This window comes from Crassostrea angulata, chromosome 6, assembly GCF_025612915.1.
Source record: "Crassostrea angulata isolate pt1a10 chromosome 6, ASM2561291v2, whole genome shotgun sequence".
NCBI classification, from domain to species: domain Eukaryota; kingdom Metazoa; phylum Mollusca; class Bivalvia; order Ostreida; family Ostreidae; genus Magallana; species Magallana angulata.
Genome location: NC_069116.1, coordinates 9,515,958 through 9,537,368, shown reverse-complemented (window position 1 = coordinate 9,537,368; position 21,411 = coordinate 9,515,958). Strand labels below are relative to the sequence as shown.

The 21,411-nt window shown below is 34.5% G+C and overlaps 2 protein-coding genes across 3 annotated transcripts; one reads left to right on the top strand and one right to left on the bottom strand.

The window, feature by feature from the left end:
• Positions 1-2,520: 2,520 nt before the first annotated feature.
• Positions 2,521-5,810, top strand: LOC128188514 (ketohexokinase-like). The gene is made up of 7 exons (XM_052859612.1): positions 2,521-2,699; positions 2,950-3,066; positions 3,252-3,389; positions 3,677-3,749; positions 4,700-4,838; positions 5,072-5,186; positions 5,406-5,810. Exons 1-7 carry the CDS (start codon positions 2,608-2,610, stop codon positions 5,662-5,664), a joined length of 933 nt encoding a protein of 310 aa, XP_052715572.1. The 5' UTR covers positions 2,521-2,607; the 3' UTR covers positions 5,665-5,810.
• A 104-nt stretch (positions 5,811-5,914) lies between these two features.
• LOC128188513 (tectonic-2-like) lies at positions 5,915-21,390 on the bottom strand. Of its 2 annotated transcripts, none has more exons than XM_052859610.1 (14): positions 21,228-21,390; positions 19,670-19,737; positions 18,754-18,931; positions 17,396-17,499; positions 17,053-17,227; positions 11,982-12,097; positions 11,275-11,522; positions 10,392-11,170; positions 9,273-9,386; positions 8,963-9,080; positions 7,694-7,798; positions 7,333-7,524; positions 7,052-7,195; positions 5,915-6,733 (listed from the first exon to the last, which is right to left on the bottom strand). In XM_052859610.1, exons 1-14 carry the CDS (start codon positions 21,283-21,285, stop codon positions 6,550-6,552), a joined length of 2,583 nt encoding a protein of 860 aa, XP_052715570.1. In that variant the 5' UTR covers positions 21,286-21,390; the 3' UTR covers positions 5,915-6,549. The 2 variants fall into 2 exon arrangements, with proteins under 2 accessions (XP_052715570.1, XP_052715571.1); XM_052859611.1 differs by having other exon boundaries at positions 17,396-17,451.
• Positions 21,391-21,411: the final 21 nt, after the last annotated feature.

Sequence of the window (21,411 nt, the reverse complement as noted above, 5' to 3'; positions counted from 1 at the left end):
TTTTCGTGTATATATGTTCTCTGGAACATGTATTGAACATATATTATTTTATATATGTGTTGAACATATGTAAAATGTATATGTTACACACGTGTATAATATATGTGTTCAACATATAAATTTTAAAACATGTGTTGTACACATGCATTATATGTGCAAAACATGTGTAAAACTATACACATATTTTACACATGTGGACATTTTTCCTGTGTACCCCTTGAAAGCAGACACTACATGTGTATTTTGAATATATACAAGGAGCAGGAATTACAGGCATTAAGATGGAAAGATAAAAGACGGGTCTGCTTCACACTTCAGTGCATTAAGTGGACCCAAAAAGCAAACCATGAATAAACCCAAAGTACATATAAACCCCGAGTGGACCCATAATAAACACATTTTCAAAAAGTAGATCCACGGTAAACCCCATAAATAAACCCGGGGTTTAGTTAGGAGTCTACTCTGGTGTAAGGTTGGGTCTGATCGGTACTGTATATATTTAGTGTAATTCACGCAACTATTTGTGTTAACGAGGCCGGGTCTAATTTGTTCTGTCCTAAATTTTTGAATGAAATTTTTTTTTACATGAATTTCTAGTGGTATAATTATTATTTTAAGATAAAAAAAAAAAAAGACATTTACCGCACCGTTTTTAAGGGGTCATCTCAAAGTTTGTTATTTTTTAACATAGGACCCTATGGTATTTTGCTTAAAATGTATCAATTTGGCTATTTTTTATTTGACAAAGGCGGAAATGGTGATCTTTATAGTATTATTAAAACATTCAGACATATTTAAGTAATAAATAAATATTATTTTATAACATCGGATATCAAGGGTCATTAATATAAAATACATGGTTACTGTCTTGAAATATATGAACTAAAGGAATTATGTAGAAAATAAAACAATATTTTGACATTCTATATTTAATCACGGGAAAAGTAATCCCGGTACCTATATTCAATTTGACATCATTTTAAAGAGGAGGTCAAGAGCTTGTTTAATATTGTTTTTGGAGAGACTGTATGCATTCTAGATATATTTCATTAGTCAAAAATGGACAAAACTCCGAGATTTGTTAATTTTATCCCTTATATTTGTTTAAAACATGACTTTTCATTGTGTCTACCAAAAATACGAGAAATGTTCAAGCGCTATTTACTCAGATAGAAAATAAAGGTACATGTAAATATGTCGTATTTTATTTTGTAAATTTGCAGAGGACATATTTGAACATTTGTTTGCTGCTTTCCGTTGAATCAAATATAATTGCATGGATTGGAAAGGGGAGTGTATGGTACCGCCACGTAATTTGGAGTTATTATATCTTGTGGATTGTTTTTTTATTATTTGTTACATATTACATCATTGGTGGATCCAGGGGGGGGGGAGGCTGGGGGTTGGAACCACCCCCCCCCCTTTCTCTGGGACATATGAATTTTTTTTAAACTTAAAATTCTAACTGGAAGGCAATTTTTTCCATCTGCAATTTAAATACTATAATTATCCAACATAAATGCTTTAGAAATCGCTTACTACATGTAGTATTTAAAAGATGTTAGTACAACGGACGTATAATTTATTTCTTATAAACAACACCCTATCGATATTTTATTGAAGTAAAGTTATTAGTCAGGTTCCCGAGACTCCTCTATTTTTTTTATTGGGGTCCCCAATACTAAAACAGAGGGCACTCGGGAACCTGACTATAAAGTAATCTTCTTCAGCATCCGGTGTTTATTTCTTTTAGTAAGCATGTGGATAATTTTTTAAAAAATTACATAAAGCATGCAATATCGCTTAGGTATTTTCTTCTTTATTTCTAACGAAAACCGATTGTACATAATGAAACGCGTGAAATGCATTTTATTTTTCAAATGTTTAACTAAAATTCTGTGGCAAAAATACCATAAGAAGGGTTAACTTGAGACTTATTTCTTGGTCTAATATTGTAAAATTAGATTTTTTTTATACGGGTGAAAGTATTTGTTTATAATTTACTTTTATCCACATTATTAATATCGACCCATACCACCTTAACTAGTGCTGAATTTTACGCGTTTTTATATTTATGGATTGGACCCCCCCCCCCCCTTTCCGATATTGCTGGATCCGCCTCTGATACATAATTATGTATAGCCGGTTACAATTTCGTCGGAAGCAAATTGAAAGTGGGTTGAATGGACTGAATTACTAGTATGGTCATAGTTATGTTTAAATTTGCAAAAAAAAGTTTTTTTGTATTGCCCCCCCCCCCCCCCCCCCTGAGCTTATGATTAGTGAGGGTAAAACCTACATAATAACACAACACAACACAATACAACACAACACCCCGCCTATGATAAGTTTGGGTAAAACTTAAAAAAAACCAACATAGGTATATATAATAACACTCAAATTGTATATCGTGTATTATCTAGTGGAAACCCCTTCCGGAAAGCAATTTGCCCGCGAGTACATAGTGTACTTTGATTCTCAAAAAAAAGTCATGTATACGCATGCGTCACTCATTTGTTTATAAATGTTACTTTCATTTTTGGAAACATGTGCTACCTTGGGAAATGGGGCAGGTGTTAAACTAATTCAGATCTATAGAATTCAAGTATGACTTCTCTCCGAGTGATGTGTGTTGGGCTGGCATGTGTTGACATTGTAAGCGTTTGTAAAAATTATCCCGAAGAAGATAGTGACCAAAGGTAAAATTATTTCAAAAGGGCTCGACTTATCAGGGAATAGTACAGTGGAATAGTCAAAATGTAAAACGTCTCGGTAAATTGCTATAAAACGATCACTAAACATCCCCGTTTTCACAGTGCTGAAAAATGTTTGTTAATAGAGTGATTGTCAAAATATGTGTATACCTGTATGTAGGAAGAAAAGCTTTTTGTCCTCAAAAAGTACAAGAAAACCACTGTAAAAACTAACAGCGCCATGTTTCTATTTCAGAGTTCTGGATTTCTACTGGCAGAAGGGCGGCAATGCTGCCAACTCCAGCTCCGTGCTGTCACTGCTGGGAGCAGAGTCCGAGTACTTGGGAAGCTTTGCCAATGACAATGAGATGAGGCACGGAATTTTTATACATCTTCTATATATATATATACATTTATGAGAAGAAAACTGAGTGTTTTATTACATAATACATGTACATACATGTATAATTGAATATCGATATATGCATTGCCAGAGAAACAAGCACAAACTCTTACCGGTACTTAGATTAATATAACTTTTTCTTGTTTTTTTAAAAGATTTTTACATGAGGATTTTTCCAGTATGGGGGTGTCCACCTCTCACTGTCGTACTTATGACTCTGGGTTCATGACCCCCACCTCCATCATCATAGTCAACTCACAGAATGGATCCAGGACCATTCTTCATGCCAGCAAGTAAACCACAAGTATATAATTATCAAGCATTGAGTAGATTAGGAGCAGATCAAAAAATCTAAATATATTATTCATATCCTTACTATGTTTCTTTAAACATACATACACATGTATGACAAATATTGTCTCAACATATTTTAAATATTCGATTCGGCAATTTGGTTGTACACACAATACATGCATGTATTGAAGTAAATATTATACAAGTATGTGTATACATATGTACATGACCACTGTATAAATATGCAAAGAATATAGACCCTAGACTAAGTTTAATTTTATTGCAGAAATTTGCCAGAAGTATCTTTAGAGGATTTCAAAAGAATAAATCTAAGTCATTATAAATGGATACATTTTGAGGTAAGATTTCAAAAAAACATTTTAGTGCCAGTTGCCTATATTATCTGTCATGTGAGTTAAGTACATGTACTTCTAAAGTGAATAAAACCCATGAGCAGAGCAGGCATCATTATTTATATCAGTTATGAAAAAAAGCATTGCAACCTTAACAATCACTTCCAAAATGTTGTATAGATTGGATTATTGGGCCAACAGATTTTATTCACATTTTAGATCAAAGGTAAAAAGTAAACATATTTCTTTAATTTAAATTTTTAGAAATTATCTGATAAGCTATAAAGTATTGTTTGGTAAAGAAAATATCCACAAATTTTAGCTTTCAGTTTAAAGTATTTTCTTATTCTCTTATAAAGAGTTCTTTTTTTAAAGGAGATCAATACATAATGAAAATGGCTACAACCATTGAGCCCTTTTAAGATAAACAAGAGATGTTTGTGAAACATTTATGCCCCCCTCCCTTGGAAACATCCACAAAGAAAATGAACGTAAACTGCAAATAACTGGAATTTTTCGAAGTTCAAGGGCCATAACTCTGTCAAAAATAGCTCGATTGTACCCAATATCGAACTTGACCTAGATATTATCATGATAAACCTATATACCAAATTTCATTTCAATATGTTCATCCTCTGGGAAGAAAATGAACGGAAACTGCAAAAAACTAAAATTTTTCTAAGTCCAAGGGCCATAACTCTGTCGAAAATTGCTCGATCGTACCCAATATCGAACTTGACCTACATATTATCATGATAAACCTATATACCAAATTTCATTTCAATATGTTCATCCTCTGCGAAGAAAATGAACGGAAACTGTTGGTGGACCGACCGACAGACAGCAGCAAAGCAATATGCCGTCCTTTCTTCGAAGGGGGGCATAATAATAAAATGCATATTTTATATATCAATCCGACTGTTTTTATTTCACACTCACTTTATGGTTACTTTCAGGGAAGACCTAGTTTCAACACACCAACCCATGAGATAGTCCGGATGCTAGCTCATATTGACCAACACAACAACTCCAGGTCTGAATCGGAGCAGCTCCAGACGTCAGTGGAACTTGAAAAACCAGCCAGACCAGAATTAGGTGTGCAAGAAGAACACCTTGATTCCCTTTTATATTTATATTTTTTATGTTTATTAAATGATAATACTCCATTTTAAGCTTAAAAACTGTTTCTCAAACTCCAAAAATTATTGGTTGACAGACAGGAGAGTCATAAATCCAAAAATTAAGTACCGGTAGTTGTAATTCGATTGCTTTCCACAAAAGTCTACAACCAGGCTAGAGTATTCAAAGTCATACATGTATATTTTCAGATCAGCTTTTGGATAAGGCCAATTATGTGTTTGTCAGCAAGGAGTATAGCAAGAATAAAGGACTGACCAGCAAAGAGAAGGCAGTCAAAGCTTTTATTCAGAAATGCAGACAGGGGTATGAAAGCTTCAAAAGTTTTAATTTAGTTATGAATAATTTTTTTTGGATAATTTGAATTGGAAGAATTCCTCCCCCCTTTTAAATTTTAATTTATCCTTCCTCTTCAATTTGTTTTTCTAAATTTTTTTCCTGATAAACACAAAAAGCTGATTTGTAGAAATGATCAACCTTTGAACTTGATGTCTAGTACAGTGATTAAGATTTTCTACTGACCAGGGCTTCGGTTATCTGTGCCTGGGGTGAGGATGGTGCTGCTGCCATGGATTCGCAGGGTCAGCTAGTGACGTCCTGCTGCTTTCCTCCCAATAAACTCCGAGACACTCTAGCAGCCGGAGACACATTCAATGCTGCCACTATTTTTGCTCTGATGGAGGGAAAGACATTGGGTGAAGCCATTACATTTGGTTGCAAGGTAGCTGGTGCCAAGTGTGGGATTCAAGGAGTCAGAGGACTAAGAGATATTAAATTCTCTTAAAAATTATAATATCAATAGTGTAGCTTAAAAATACCAAGATCTGTTTATGTAAATGCACTGATTTGTTTCTATTGTTAAGAATATTAATTGGCTTCTGATATTTTGTTGATTGTATCTTTTTAATAAACATTTTTTTATACACAAAATCAAAATGGACTACTTAAATTTTTGATTTTCAAAAAATTGAATCAAGAAATATCCTGCTTTACCTCTATTCATTTGTATAAAACTGAAAAATTTTAATTGTATCTTTCCATTGTATAAAAAATAATTTATTTTTGTATAAATACACATACATGTAAATTCTAATTCATGATAATCATTTCTCACAGTAAATCATACATGTACAAACAAGCACTTGCGTACATAATTTCTGCACTAACATGTTTAAATTACTGATAATGTAAACTATACATTCAAAACAAATGTTATTACATGTAGAGTTCACAAAATCATTGGCAAATATCAAAACATTTCTGACACACAAGCCTTAGATTGGACGGAATAAACTTGACAAACATTAAGTCTCTGACACAGAGGATCTGGTAATTATATTTAAACTATACCATTCCATGTCAAGAATGACATCCACCAAAGCTGACACTTCATCTCTTTGGTAACATAGGAAAATCATTATATTTTGAGTTTTTATCACCGTCTTATCCTCACAGTCATTCATAACAAAGTCCTGCCACAGGTGAATGTTAAATTCTTTGGAAACCTTTTGTTCCTTCCATCCACCATCCTATGTCTATAAACAACCTTAATCCTTATTTTCACTTTGTCACTCATTCTTCGACTTTCTAGACGACCAATCAATTCAGGTTCTCAGAGCATTAGTAATATCACAGTTCCTAGCCTATGATCAGATAATCCTAGCGATGATCAGATGATATACCACCAAGGCCTGAGGAAGACTAGGAAGCCAATGAGGATGACAATGATGAGGAGGACCTGGATGAGGACCTGATCTTTGTCCACACCCTCGTAGTAAGAGGAGATCGGGTAGATGAACGCTTCCCAGCAAACGTCCTGAGAACAGATGTCCTTGTACTTACTATCCTGGTACCTATTAAAACAAACAGTGGATTGGACAGATGAAACAAAAGTGTTGGATTTTTTAGTATACCTAAACAACTATATTCTGAATGGAGATTTTTTTTCTGTTCATTATGATGTTTCATTAGATGTGCATATACATGTATTTCTAAGAATACATAATATGCATGTTGTTTTATATGATCAAATTCATATGATTCATGCAAAATGAGCATTTTTTCTCTTAAGATTTCAAAAGTATTCGTAATAATAAAAATAGGATCTAAATTTTAAAAAAATTCCTCATCTTTAAAAATGATGGTGCTAACATTAGGGACCTATAACTGACCTTGGTAGTCTTTCTGGTGTGTTGCCTGGCACCAAAGTAAATCTGACAGAGCTGGTGACCTCAAAAGTGTCCACAAAACCTGGCGTGTTGCAAGCATTTGTCTCCCCTTTAGGACATGTCAACTGCCACTCAGACTTAACATAACTAAAATAAAACATGAAGACAAGATTTCCAATTTATCCTATTAATGTGAAAGATTTCAATTAGCTGTATGCATATTTAATGACATTTGGGAGTTATTTGATCACTGAAATACGAAATTAGGAAGTCTAGCACTAAACCTTATTCTGGATCCAATGACTTCATAAATGGGAGTGGCATTCAGTTTCCCGGTGACGGCATACATAACATCGAGGTGGATGCCACTGATGATGTCTACACACAGTCCGCGGGCCTCGTAGGATAGTCTACTGTTATTAGTAGCATCATCTAGAGATGCCAGATACCCTGTACATTCAGCTGATATATCCTCTCTAATACAATAAAATAATGAAATGCTCATCATATTTAATAATCAGAAATAATGGCACAGAATCAAATTCTAAAAATTTTCAAATAAAATATATAAAATGGTTCTATGAAATCCAATATTTGCAAGTTCTGATTAGCATATGAAAGTACAAACATGTAATTAGAACTAACCTTGCTACGTTGATCCAATAAGCTGAATTCAAGTAGTTATTGTTGCCAAGGCGACCAATTTTATCTGCTTTCATTAAATTATTTAATCTGTTGACTAATGTTTTCCTGAAGGCAAAAATAATTAACAGATTTGTGATAAAGCATTAAAAGGGAGATTACTCCAATATACATATATGTAATATAACAGCAAGAAAAACAAACTAGAGGTACTGTGAGCAAGCTCACAATTGATACCCCCCGCTAAGATAAAAATCATAATGCGTGTATTTTTCCAATTATAAAAAATATTGGATGAATCTATTTCACCGTCCATTATCTATAAATAACAACTGCTCTATTTTTTTAAAACTGCTGGTCATAAGCAATATTTGTGTGAAGTAAAAACATTCAATGCTACTCCATAAGAAAGATAATGACCGGACACGAATTTTGCACTTTTTCTGCCAGTGACCTTGACCTTGCCCAAATGACCTTGGGTCAAAGTCATGACACACCCTTTGGTCCTAAGCAATATTTGTGTGAAGTTAGAACATTCAATGCTTCTCCAAAAGAAAGATAATGACCGGACACTAATTTTGCACTATTTTTCCCAATGACCTTGACCTTGCCCAAATGACCTTGGATCAAGGTCATGACACACCCTTAGGTCATAAGCAATCTTTGTGTGAATTAAAAACATCCAATAATTCTCCATAAGAAAGATATGGACCGGACACAAATTTTGCTTTTTTTCTGCCAGTGACCTTGACCTTGCCCAAATGACCTTGGGTTAAGGTCATGACACACCCTTAGGTCTTAGGCAATCTTTGTGTGAAGTAAGAACTTCCAATAATTAGCCATAAGAAAGATATGGACCGGACATGAATTTTGTATTTTTTCTGCCAGTGACCTTGACCTTGCCCGAATGACCTTGGGTCAAGGTCATGACACACCCTTAGGTCATAAGCAATCTTTGTGTGAAGTATGAACTTCCAATGTTTCTCCATAAGAAAGATATGGACCGGACACGATTGCACAGACAGACGGACAGACGGACAAGGTGATTCCTATATACCCCCCAAACTTCGTTTGCGGGGGGTATAAAAAGGAAGATAGGTTTTACACTTATTAGATTGTTATGATGAATTTTGCAGTCTAGAGTCCATTAAATTCTATGGAATATTATTTTGCATATAGTATTTAATAGAACAATCAAACAGTAATACTATACACCAGTCAATGAAACATTTCAATGACAAAAGTAATGCAACTGGCACTTCTGTCTCATACCTAATATTGGAACAGTTATTGAGGTCTTGCAGTGAAAGCTTGACAAAACAACTAGAGAAAACATCATTCCCAAACTCAATCTGCCTTCTGCCAGCATTGAAACACAGTCCATCTGCACCTAAAAAATACCAGATAGATAGGCATCATTACCAAAATATGTAAAATTTAATTACATTTGATACAAATAGATCTAGGAAGGTTTGTTTTACATTTAAACCTTTTTAAAACTTTTACAAAACAATAAACATATTGAAAAAAAAATAACATTAATATATTCATTTTGTGGCTTGTTGATAAATGCTTGGCCTACCTGTGTCCCACACAGCCATTTGCTGGGATCTGTTGGTGTTGACGTACATGAACGTGTTGTCTGTCTGATTAATTATCTCCATGCCACTCTGTAGAGGCTTCCCAAAGTCATATCCTACAAGAGGTCAATGGCACACAGTGATCAATACTGCCCACATTCACACTGATCAATACTGCCCACATTACCACTGATCAATACTGCCCACATTCACACTGATCAATACTGCCCACATTACCACTGATCAATACTGCCCACATTACCACTGATCAATACTGCCCACATTACCACTGATCAATACTGCCCACATTCACACTGATCAATACTGCCCACATTACCACTGATCAATACTGCCCACATTACCACTGATCAATACTGCCCACATTACCCCTGATCAATACTGCCCACATTAACACTGATCAATACTGCCCACATTACCACTGATCAATACTGCCCACATTACCACTGATCAATACTGCCCACATTACCACTGATCAATACTGCCCACATTCACAGTGATCAATACTGTTTACACTCAGACTGATCAATACTGCCCACATTACCACTGATCAATACTGCCCACATTACCACTGATCAATACTGCCCACATTACCCCTGATCAATACTGCCCACATTAACACTGATCAATACTGCCCACATTACCACTGATCAATACTGCCCACATTACCACTGATCAATACTGCCCACATTACCCCTGATCAATACTGCCCACATTACCCCTGATCAATACTGCCCACATTAACACTGATCAATACTGCCCACATTAACACTGATCAATACTGCCCACATTACCACTGATTAATACTGCCCACATTACCACTGATCAATACTGCCAACATTAACACTGATCAATACTGCCCACATTACCACTGATCAATACTGCCCACAGATATTTTGTATAAAAGAATGAGGTATTAATAAAAAACAACTTTGTTTTATATAAAAATTAAGTGAGTTTTCAGCAGTTAACTTAAAGTTTCTGAAAATTTAAGAAATTTAGTATTATTCATTACTCTGATTCAAACAATTGTTAAAAACACAGTATGAATACATGCACACATTTGGCTTCTAAATGAAATACTGCATTTTGAGAACTCCCACCTGTTGAGCGGTCGTACGTTGTGGTGACGTTTCTGTAATTATCTGAAGCAACTGTTCCATTGGCGACATACTGATGGTTGAACTTGGCTTCATACCTCTGAGTGACCTCAGCTAACAGTGGAATATTGCCCAAAATCACAGTAGCATCTACCTTAACTATTCTTGTGCCTTTCCACTGAAATTCATACTTCACATCTAACACAGCATTCTCGCAAGTATTGCCATTGATGTTGGGTACTGGCGGGAGAGTGGACCCATTGTCAAATGGACAGCGAGTCCCCCTGGTGGGTTCGGTGGTGTCAGTTATTACACCTTCTTCACAAATGTAATTCCCACACACATCTAAACAAGCTGTATCAGAGGGTAGGGCAAAGTTGAAGAAAGTTGAGGTTGTGACATTAGGAATGGTTGCTGAGGAGTTTTTGACATAGCCAGAGAAATCTGATGTACAGAAATAATTGACATTGGTCTCTGCTGCATTATCATCTGTTGGACTACCTTGGACAGCAAAGGCTAGTGGATTGGAGGAAGGCTGCAGGTAGAAATAGCCACTGAAGATGCTGTCACTGCTACACAGATCTCTGGTCAGTGAAAAGGTGCAGTCAGACTGCTGATCCTCCAGGTAGCGGACAGGAGCGGTGGTCAAACATTGACCGGACAGAATCCTCTGGGGGAGAACCACTGTCCCCACCCTCCTGGCAGCTACACCTGCTGTAATAGACTTCACAGATGTTCCTTTTTTATAGATGGTGGTCTGAGATGTTGACAAACTGGGACGGCTAGATAAAAAGACAAAAAAAAAATTTGTGTACAATTACATTGTAGCTTTATAGTATAACAAAACAAGATAAACACATCCAAGTAAATGGTTCATAGTTCATACCTGTATGAATAGAAGCTTTCTGATGCTACTTTGTTGTCCAGAGCTTCGGAGTTTCTTATGGTGGTGGAAGCAGCATAAAAGAATCCAATAAGAGCATTATACTCCCTCTCCACACACATCAGTGGGAACCAGTCCTCCTTCAGAACATGAGCTGACTTACAGTAATACTCAGGGTAAGGTGCTGCCTGACCCCCAGGGAGTCCACTGATGCACCCCCGAAAGGAACTTGTATCTGATGCTGTACAGTCCTGTGTTATAATAGCAAATGTTTACTTTTAAACCATATCCGTAGGAATATTTTTGAAATTTATTTTAAATAGATAAACTTGATTATTGAGTACTACTGCAACTGTCCATGTCATAAGATGTCAATGTTTTAAGTACTACTCTGAATAATATTGTCTGTAGATAAGAATATTGTACTACGGTACATAAGCCATTGTGTGTCTTTGCACAATACGACACTAGGAATTGCTCCATCTTGCAAGAAAAGAAATGTCTCCAAATATCATCTCATGTTGTAGGTCACAAACCAGTTACTACATGTAAGTACATGTAGAATATTTTTGTGAATTAGATAAATATGTTACATGCAACCTATTTGCCCAATGGTTAATGTGATTTCAATACCCAATTATCTTTCCTAATAAAATGATAAAATAAAAACTAATATGTTCAATCCAAAAAACATATGTTCCATATCTTACATTGTCACAGCAGCAATCCATATCACAGGCATTCTGGGTAATGTCACATGGGCATGGTGAAATATTGACAAAAGCTGGATTCTGGTATGCTGTCCCTGTATCAATATTTACTCGAGCTGAAATATGGAACAAGACAGCACCTCAATGACAAATGCTTGATTTCTGATTCAGCCACAACAGCCCTGAAAGAAATCTTGACACAAACATGTACCAGTGATACCACAACATGTTTTTTTTTTCATTTCACATTTATAATAAAGCTTTCAAGCTCTACTTGATTTATCTTTGGAAACAATAAGCACAAATTCCTGAGAATTCAATAAAAAAATTAAAATGGTGTATGAAAAAATTCTCAAGCTTAATACATATTTGTTACATTTCATTGAAGAAATAAACTAAACAAAGGCACCGCAAAGCGGAGCATCCCCTCGCGACATGACTTGTTATAGGGGAAAATGCATTATTTAGGAAAATACATGTAAAATTTTCAGATAAAAATTTATCAGATCAAAATAAATATGACACAAGTATTTCTAAAAACCACTTTGAATTCATAATATCTATTTTATCCTAATCCCCAGGCTTTGTGGTGTATAAATTGGGGGAAAGGAGAGGGGGGGGGGGGGGGGTTACATGTACGTGGTTGCACAGTTTTCCTATTCCTAGCAAAAACCCAACACATGTACACATATGCTTTAAAGTTAAATAATTTTGATTCATTAAGTGACATTCATTTTTAAAGAAGCATACATAAACGGTCCGTATACATGTATATTATGAAACGTAGCTGAAGATCTAGCAATCTGTAGTCTGCTCTGATGGACAATTCTATTGCTTGTGGTATATCAACCCATAGTAGATATGCAGCTATCATTAATATGAAACAATCTTCGCGTGAAAAATGTGCGATATCTGTCAAACTCTCCTCCGAATTTTGGACTAGTTCTATTGTAAGTAATACAGGAAAATTTGTCTAAAAGTCGATGTTAATCGGATGACTTTAATTTCTTGCCCACTTCAACTTTTACCTACGGCCAATATTCTAACCCTTCAATAGTACAAAATGTTATTTTTTTTTTACCTTTACTAGTTTAAAATCCTAAAAATATCAAGTTGTTGATTTCAACTGCATACGGTAGCGATTTACTTTAAGTCGAACATAAAATTAACGGATATGTCTATTGTCAAGTCGTACATAAAATTCATGTTTTAACTTCGCTGTTTTACGATAATTTAAACATAGGTAATCATAGATTACTAAGCTCACCGAGACGGAGCATCACCCTTATGAGACATCACCTTCATAAGACCACCTTTATCATTTTATATGAAAATCATACTTTATGATCTTGGATATTCATGGATTCTGTTTTGACAAAATATCGTATATCATCTGATAAATTTTTTTATGATAATCATATGTTAATATGTAAATCAATACAATGATATAAAATTAAATATTGCATCATGTCATATTTCTAATATAATATATATCATATAATAAATAAAATACCGTAATAAACAATAATGAGATTTGATATTGTAACGTATGATATGACATTTTGTTTTCCCTTGGACTGAAATGTCACATTTTCATTGGTTTAAACATAGCACGTGATTGCCTCATATATCTCTATATTTGTTCTGTGAGAAATAATATTAGGCAATATGGCCGTCATTGGTCGACGCTTCGCTTACTCATTTCGACATTTCATAGTATTTTATACATAAACTGCATGCTGTAAGTTCTTAAAGTATTTGGAGTTGTTGCCCTTTGAAATTCTTTAAACAGTTGCCCTTAGAATATTGACGTCACATTGTTTTGTCTGGAGCAGAACAAAATGGCAGCGACGAAATTTGCTCAAATCTCTGCAGAGGAAAGGGAGAAAACATTTGAAATTAAATAGCAACAAAACATTGTAAGTAAACATGGGTAAAGCAAAGATTTTGAAAGAGTATTTGAAAGGTGAGATGAAAATTTTGAAGAGTTTAAATGAGTTAAATTGGACGAGATGTAAGGCATCTTGTACATGGCTTTGCGTAGATCATCGCTATTTGTGAATAAATATGTCGCTTGATAGTCCTCGAGAAAACAAAACACTTATTAGGTTAGTTACTGACTCACTACGGAAATATATTGGGTTGATCAATCTCATAGAAGGCTCGGCTTCGCCTCGCCATCTATGAGATTGATCAACCCAATATATTTCCGTAGTGAGTCAGTAACTAACCTAATAAGTAATAGTATTGTGTTATACCTTATTGTATTTGATCACATAATACAATATCATAAAATATAATACAATATAGTATCATATTACAATATCATATTACATAATACATCATAACACTGAAACATGATATTATATTGTATAATATAGAATGATATTGTATTGAATGAAACTGAAACATATTTGATACATTATATGATATTATATCATATAATACAATATAATTTAATTCCAACATTGTATCCTATCAAATGATACAATATTATGTGATATGGTAAAATATCATAAAATACATTATTATATTATACATATTGCATCATATGACACAATAAAATATATTACAATATCATATAATACAATTTCATGTGATATGATAATATATCATATAAACCAATATCATATCATACAATATCGTATGATACAATATAATATAATATAACAATATCATATAATACAATTTCATGTGATATAATTCTATATTACTGAAACCAATATCATATTATACAATATTGTATGATACAATATTATAGAATATACAATATTGTATCATAGGATACAATATAATATTTTGCAATATCTTATGTAATTGTATCATGTGATAAAATAATAAATTAAAAATACAATATAATATCATACAATATTGTATCATAATATACAATACTATACATAACAATATCATGATACATAATCATATCATAAAATATCAAAAAAAATGATACAATATCATATCGTATCGTATAACTTTTTATAATATAACATATGATATCATATTGTATCATATCAAACAATATTGTTTCATATCATACAATACTTTATCATAGGAATCATGTTATATCATTTATCAACAAACACATCTATCTATCGAGCTGGTTTGAGTGAGGTAGGAGATTTCTTTAGCATCCTTGATAATGGAGATCAAGCTCTGCTTCTGAAGCAACCTCTGCATTTAATTTATAATAAAGTTAAATCAACTATGCAAGCTATCATCTATAAAACATGTGACCTGTTCCAAAAAACTAAACCTCATCCAGCATCCGAAACCTATGGCTCAGATTCAGCATTCAAGCCCATCAGGTGCATTTGTATCATAAGACGCATCATCCATGCAATTTTGGTGAAGTTTGGACCAGTAATAACTAAGATATCATCATCAGAGGGCACTAGCAATTAAAACCTTAACCTCCAGCATCTGCAACCTATGGCTCAGATTCAGCATTCATGCCTGTCAGGTGCATCAGTATCATAAGACACACCATCCATTCAAGTTTGGTGAAGTTAGGACCAGTAATAACTAAGATTTATTTTTTAGCATCCTTGATAATGGAGATCAAGCTCTGCATCTGAAGCTACCTCTGCGATTCATTCATATTACAGTTAAATCAACTATGCAAGTTTGAAATAGTACTATCATCTATTAAACATGTGACCTGTTCCTAAAAACTTAACTTTATCCAGCATCCGAAACCAGACTATGCATTCAAGCCTGTCAGGTGCATCAGTATCATAAGACACACCATCCATGGAAGTCTGGTGAAGTAAGGACAAGTAATAACTAAGATATCATCATCAGAGGGCACCTGTTTCAAAAACTTTATCTAACCAGCTCTTAAAACCTTAACCTCCTCCAGCATCCGAAACCTATTGCTCAGATTCAGCATTCAAGCTTGTCAGGTGCATCAGTATCATAAGACGCACCATCCATACAAGTTTGGTGAAGTTAGGACCAGTAGTAACTAAGATATAATCATCAGAGGGCACCTGCAACAAAAACTTAACCAGCTCTAAAAACCTTAACCTCTTTCAGCATCCAAACCTATTGCTCAGATTCAGCATTCAAGCTTGTCAGGTGCATCAGTATCATAAGACGCACCATCCGTCCATACAAGTTTGGTGAAGTTAGGACCAGTAGTAACTAAGATTAATCATCAGAGGGCACCTGCAACAAAAACTTTAACCAGCTCTATAAACCTTAACCTCTTCCAGCATCCGAAACCTATTGTTCAGATTCAGCATTCAAGCTTGTCAGGTGCATCAGTATCATAAGACGCATCATCCATACAAGTTTGGTGAAGTTAGGACCAGTAGTAACTTAGATATTGCTATCAATGGGCACCCGCAACAAAAACTTTAACCTGCTCCAAAAACCTTAACCTCCTCCAGCATCCGAAACCTATAGCTCAGATTCAGCACTCAAGCCTGTCTGGTGCATCAGTATCATAAGGCACACCATCCATGCAAGTTTGGTGAAGTACAGACCAGCAGTAACTAAGATACTGCTATCAAAGGGGACCTGCAACAAAAACTTTAACCTGGTCCAACAACCTTAACCTCCTCCAGCATCTGAAATTTAGGACCCAGATTCAGCATCCAAGTCTTTCAAGTCCATAAGTAGGTCCAGATGCATCATCCATGCAAGTTTGGTGAAGATAGGACAAGTAATAGCTTAGATACAGGACCTGCAACAAAAACTTTAACCAGGTCCGGACGCCGACGCCGACGCCGAGGGTATAGCATAAGCTCTCCTTGACTTCGTCTCGGTGAGCTAAAAAGTATTAAATCAATTGACTTGAAAATCAATAGGGGTTGTCCTTTTACCATGCCAAAGAAGTGTACAAAGTTTGATGATTATTCATTTGAGGGTTTTCTTGGAATTTTGCTAAAGAGCTGACAATGGACACACACACATATATAAACACACGCACAGCAGCAATGCTATATCCCACTCGCACCAAGTTCCGCGAGGGGATAATGAATAAATGTAGCATATAATTGCCTCTTATTATACATATACTACAATGATATTAGTAAGCTGTGGGTATACTTCAGTAAACATGTGGTACCTGCAGCTTGATCCCAGTTGACTGTCCTGTTCCTACTGAGATCAGCCACCACCAAAGTGGCGACCTGCAGATTCTGGGTCAGAGCAAGAGTGCAGCAGCTGACCACCACATATTCCCGCACGGACTCAGTGGCTGCCACATTCCGCGACACTTTGACAGGCTGATGATATATTTGCTAAGAAAAATAACAATACAATCAAATGAAACCTATACACTACCCAATGCATTCATATTTCAACAGCTAAGCTGTAGTTTTGACACCATATGGTTTTATACAGCAACAAATACGTGTAAGCTGAAATGTATTCCTTTTTTTAGTCGACAGAAATCTTTATAGACTCACCTGATCAGGTTGTAAAGCCTGAACCTCTAGAACGCCCCAGTCACCAGCTGTGGGAGCTGTAGTTGTACCAAATACAGGAGCAGAAGTTGTCACATTAGGGTCAACTAAAATGTAAAGTGGGTGATAATCTCATCAGAAGAGACTGTTTAAGGGGGGGGGGGAGTATTATTAAATTTGATGCCAATTTTTCTGATATATTAATCTCTGAGAAAATACATAAAATGAAACCTAGAATCTAGTTGAACCCTTAAGCTTTTTGAGACATGTATCAAATACATGGATCATATTACCTGCCTAATTTCCAAATGCAACAGAACATGTATTACATGCTAATTCGTAAGTTTGACCTAAATCTTGACCTCATATTGCAGGAATATTTTGGGTAAAAAATATATGAATGTATTAAATAAAATTTTGTTTCATTTCTATTCACAGTTTCACCTTATATAAATGGTGCCTGTTTTGGAGGGTAACAGTTAATTTCAACAGTTACATTCCCAATCAGGCACTATTTATTTTATTATACTGAATTTCTTATTTTTAAAGAAAATTTTACTGCTTTAATATAGAAATGAAGTGAATTCTACTGCGAACCGTACGCGCATAATTTACGCTCATGTAACAATTCATTGTGCTACCCGTTGCCAAGTGTGTTGCTAACGCTGAGGGTAATAGAACGGATTACCAACTGCGTCTAAACCAATCTGATTTCAGTATTTAACATGAAAGTATCATAATATAAATTAGTCCATTCAACTGAGCTACAGTGAAGTATGACACAAACTAGCTGAATCACAAATGCCTTCATTATATTTTTCATATTAAGTGTTAGTCCAAGGTGCTCACTTCACACCGATTTCTGTACTTGCTATTAATAGTAGCTATCGACAAAAATCTGTGCACACATATAAAAAAAAATCTAATTTATCTAGTGTATATCATCCCACAAACAAAAAGATCACAACACTCAAAATGTGCACCATGCAATTACTCACCATTTATTTTGTTTCAAGGAATTGTTTTATTCATAAAAAGAAAATCAAAATGAACATATGTAAGAAAAATTTTCATAGGCATTTATCTAATGTTTCATGATTGAATAAAGATTTCAGACAGCTTTAAAAACATGTTGATTGTTCATATTGAAGAGGAAACTTTGGCATTAAAATCCTACATACAAAGATAAAATGTTCAATATTTAATATCAGCAATAAAATACATTTTAATTGTCACAGGAAATATCCTGTCAGATTGGGTGATGTTTTACCACTGAACAAAACAAAATTCAGATTTTTTCCCTAAATTTTTATTTACATCTATGAATTTTTATTCTTTAATTTAGACTAGGGGTTACCCACCAGTTACACCGGGGCCTGGGGTAGGGGGTGCTGCAGTGGTGGCTATGATGCTAGGGTTTCCACATGGTGGGTTGTTTACTGCATTCTGGGCATTGCTAATGAATGAAAATAAGTTAGCCTGACACTGTAGGGAGATGGCTCCAGTTGTGGCATTTGGGTTGGTTATCACAACCAGCAACTGCAACATGAAACACAAGATTTATCTACATTGAAAAAAACAGGGTAATGTTGGGGTTGGTCATTTTATTACATTTTTACATGAACATCTCTAGAGTCTGATCATCAACTTCAAAATAGTAAGCACCAAGGTCCTGTTATTAGATAGTGTGACTATAAAGTCACTTTACTCTGTCCTGAGATATCCTTGATTCACATTTTGCTTAATTATTCAATATTTTTTAATACTTCAGGATTTAAATGATGGTCATTCAAAAGTTTGAAAATATTCTAAGATTTCTCTTTTGAAATGCCTCCTGGCCTCTAGCTTAACAGATTTCAATACACTAGTAAAAAATTATATTTCCAAGTGTTTTGCATTGCAAAAGACATGAAAGTATGATCATGTTAAAAAATTCTGTGGTCAGGTATTTAGAGTGACTTCCAAATTGAGAAAAGATGTCAACATTTCCCATGACCATGCAGGTATAAATTTCTGTAAGAAATCGTTTTTCATTCCCATGAATTTGTCTGAGTGAAAAATGATATGTGTCAATGAAGTTATCGTGGATATTTTCTCTTTCATTGATTTCAATTGGAACCTTTTTCACAGGTATGTTTAATTTTTTAAAAATTCATCCAAATAGGCTGCACAAAAATCTTAGGACAGACTTTAAGCTCTATAAAAAAATTTCTAATAGGATGGGCGAAAATTTTCAATAACGTCATTGTCCTCTAGTGGAGAGATTCTGAAACTTACCCCAAATCTTGTAGATGTTGTTGTGAATGGAGGAGGATACAGTGCCAGCCTTGGTGCATTGGTTCCAGCTGTTCGTATAAAAAATAAGTGCACTATTTAATAAATAATTTATCGTGTATGTGCATATATTGTTCACTGAACTGAATTGTTTAGAGAAATAGAGAATGGAGTTGATAACATATGAGCTGGTCCTATGATATCACGTTAGTTAAATCATTTTGTTGAAAAATCTTATCAAAACGGAAGTATTTCCAGAGACTAATGTTATTGTGAGTTTCCTCTATTATATACCTCAGTAATGTTCAGCGTGCCTCTGTTTACTATGTGTATAAAAATATCCCTACGTCAAATGTCAATTTCAGCGCGTGCTATTATACGTAAACAGAAATACCGCGATACCATAGAACCAGCGATATGATAGGAAACAAGTATAATATATAATAAGCATGCTACAAAAATACTTAAGTATCACACACCAGTGCCATATACTAGCATCCCTCTACTCATATTCTTTAATAACATTAAAAAATGGTTGTTCTATATAATTTGAGCATTTATCAAGGCATTCCACGACAAGAAAGATACTGTAATAGATGTAATGTCAAATCAGTGGATGATGAAAAACATTTTTTATTCTCATGTGATCATAATAAGGCATTAAGAGATACTCTGTACAAATTAGCTAATGACTCTTGTAAAAATTTTCAATATATGGACAATAACCAAAAATTTTACTGGCTTCTGACAACTGAAGATTTACAAGTACTTGTACAACTCAGTGAAATGATTCTTAAAGGTGGAATATAATGGTTATAGTTATATATACAGATATATTATGCAATGTATTTACTTTGGTTGGGGGGGGGGGGGGGTTATGTTATGTATAAGCATACTGGCTTGACCACTTTGAGTACAAGTAGACCAGTCTAATCGACTGTGCAGGCACCGTCCCTTGGTACTCTCTGTTTTCAGGCCACTTTGTTTCTGTATAGCTGTTGTATTCACTGATGTGTAAATCCCATACATATATTTCATTGTATTAATTAAACATTTTGCATATTGTTGCCTGGACATTGTGAGCAGTATTTCATTCATTATTTGTTATAATCATGATATTATTATTTATTTTTTTTTAAAAATGTATATGCCCCCTGAGGGCCCTTGATTGGTGAATATTGTATTAATGAAACATTTTGCATATTGTTGCCTGGACATTGTGAGCAGTATTTCATTCATTATTTGTTATAATCATGATATTATTATTATTTTTTTTTAAATGTATATGCCCCCTGAGGGCCCTTGTTTGGTGAATAAATAAATATAATGATTTGGGAATCTTTCACATTAATTAAATACATGTACTGCTGTTTTCATATTGCAAATAGTTATGCTGGTCCATTCTATATACATATCTATCAGTTTTGACAATTCGCCAATCATACCCACTGAAGATAAATTCACAAATACAAGAGAGTAACTCAAACCATTAAAACATTAGCATGCCACAACATGAAAACGGCAAAATAAATGGTAGAGTTCACAATATCCTATAAATTACCTTGACTGTGTGACTGGTCGATGGCAAAACTTAAAAGGATAAAAATATAGGGAAACATAGCTCAATTTCTTATCCAAAATGCCCCTATCGTGTAGAAATCACATCCTTAGTAGTACGAGCTCGTATTTTCCGCCATTGTTAAACAATCCAATTCATAAAAAAAATCAAGTAGACAGTTTGTTAT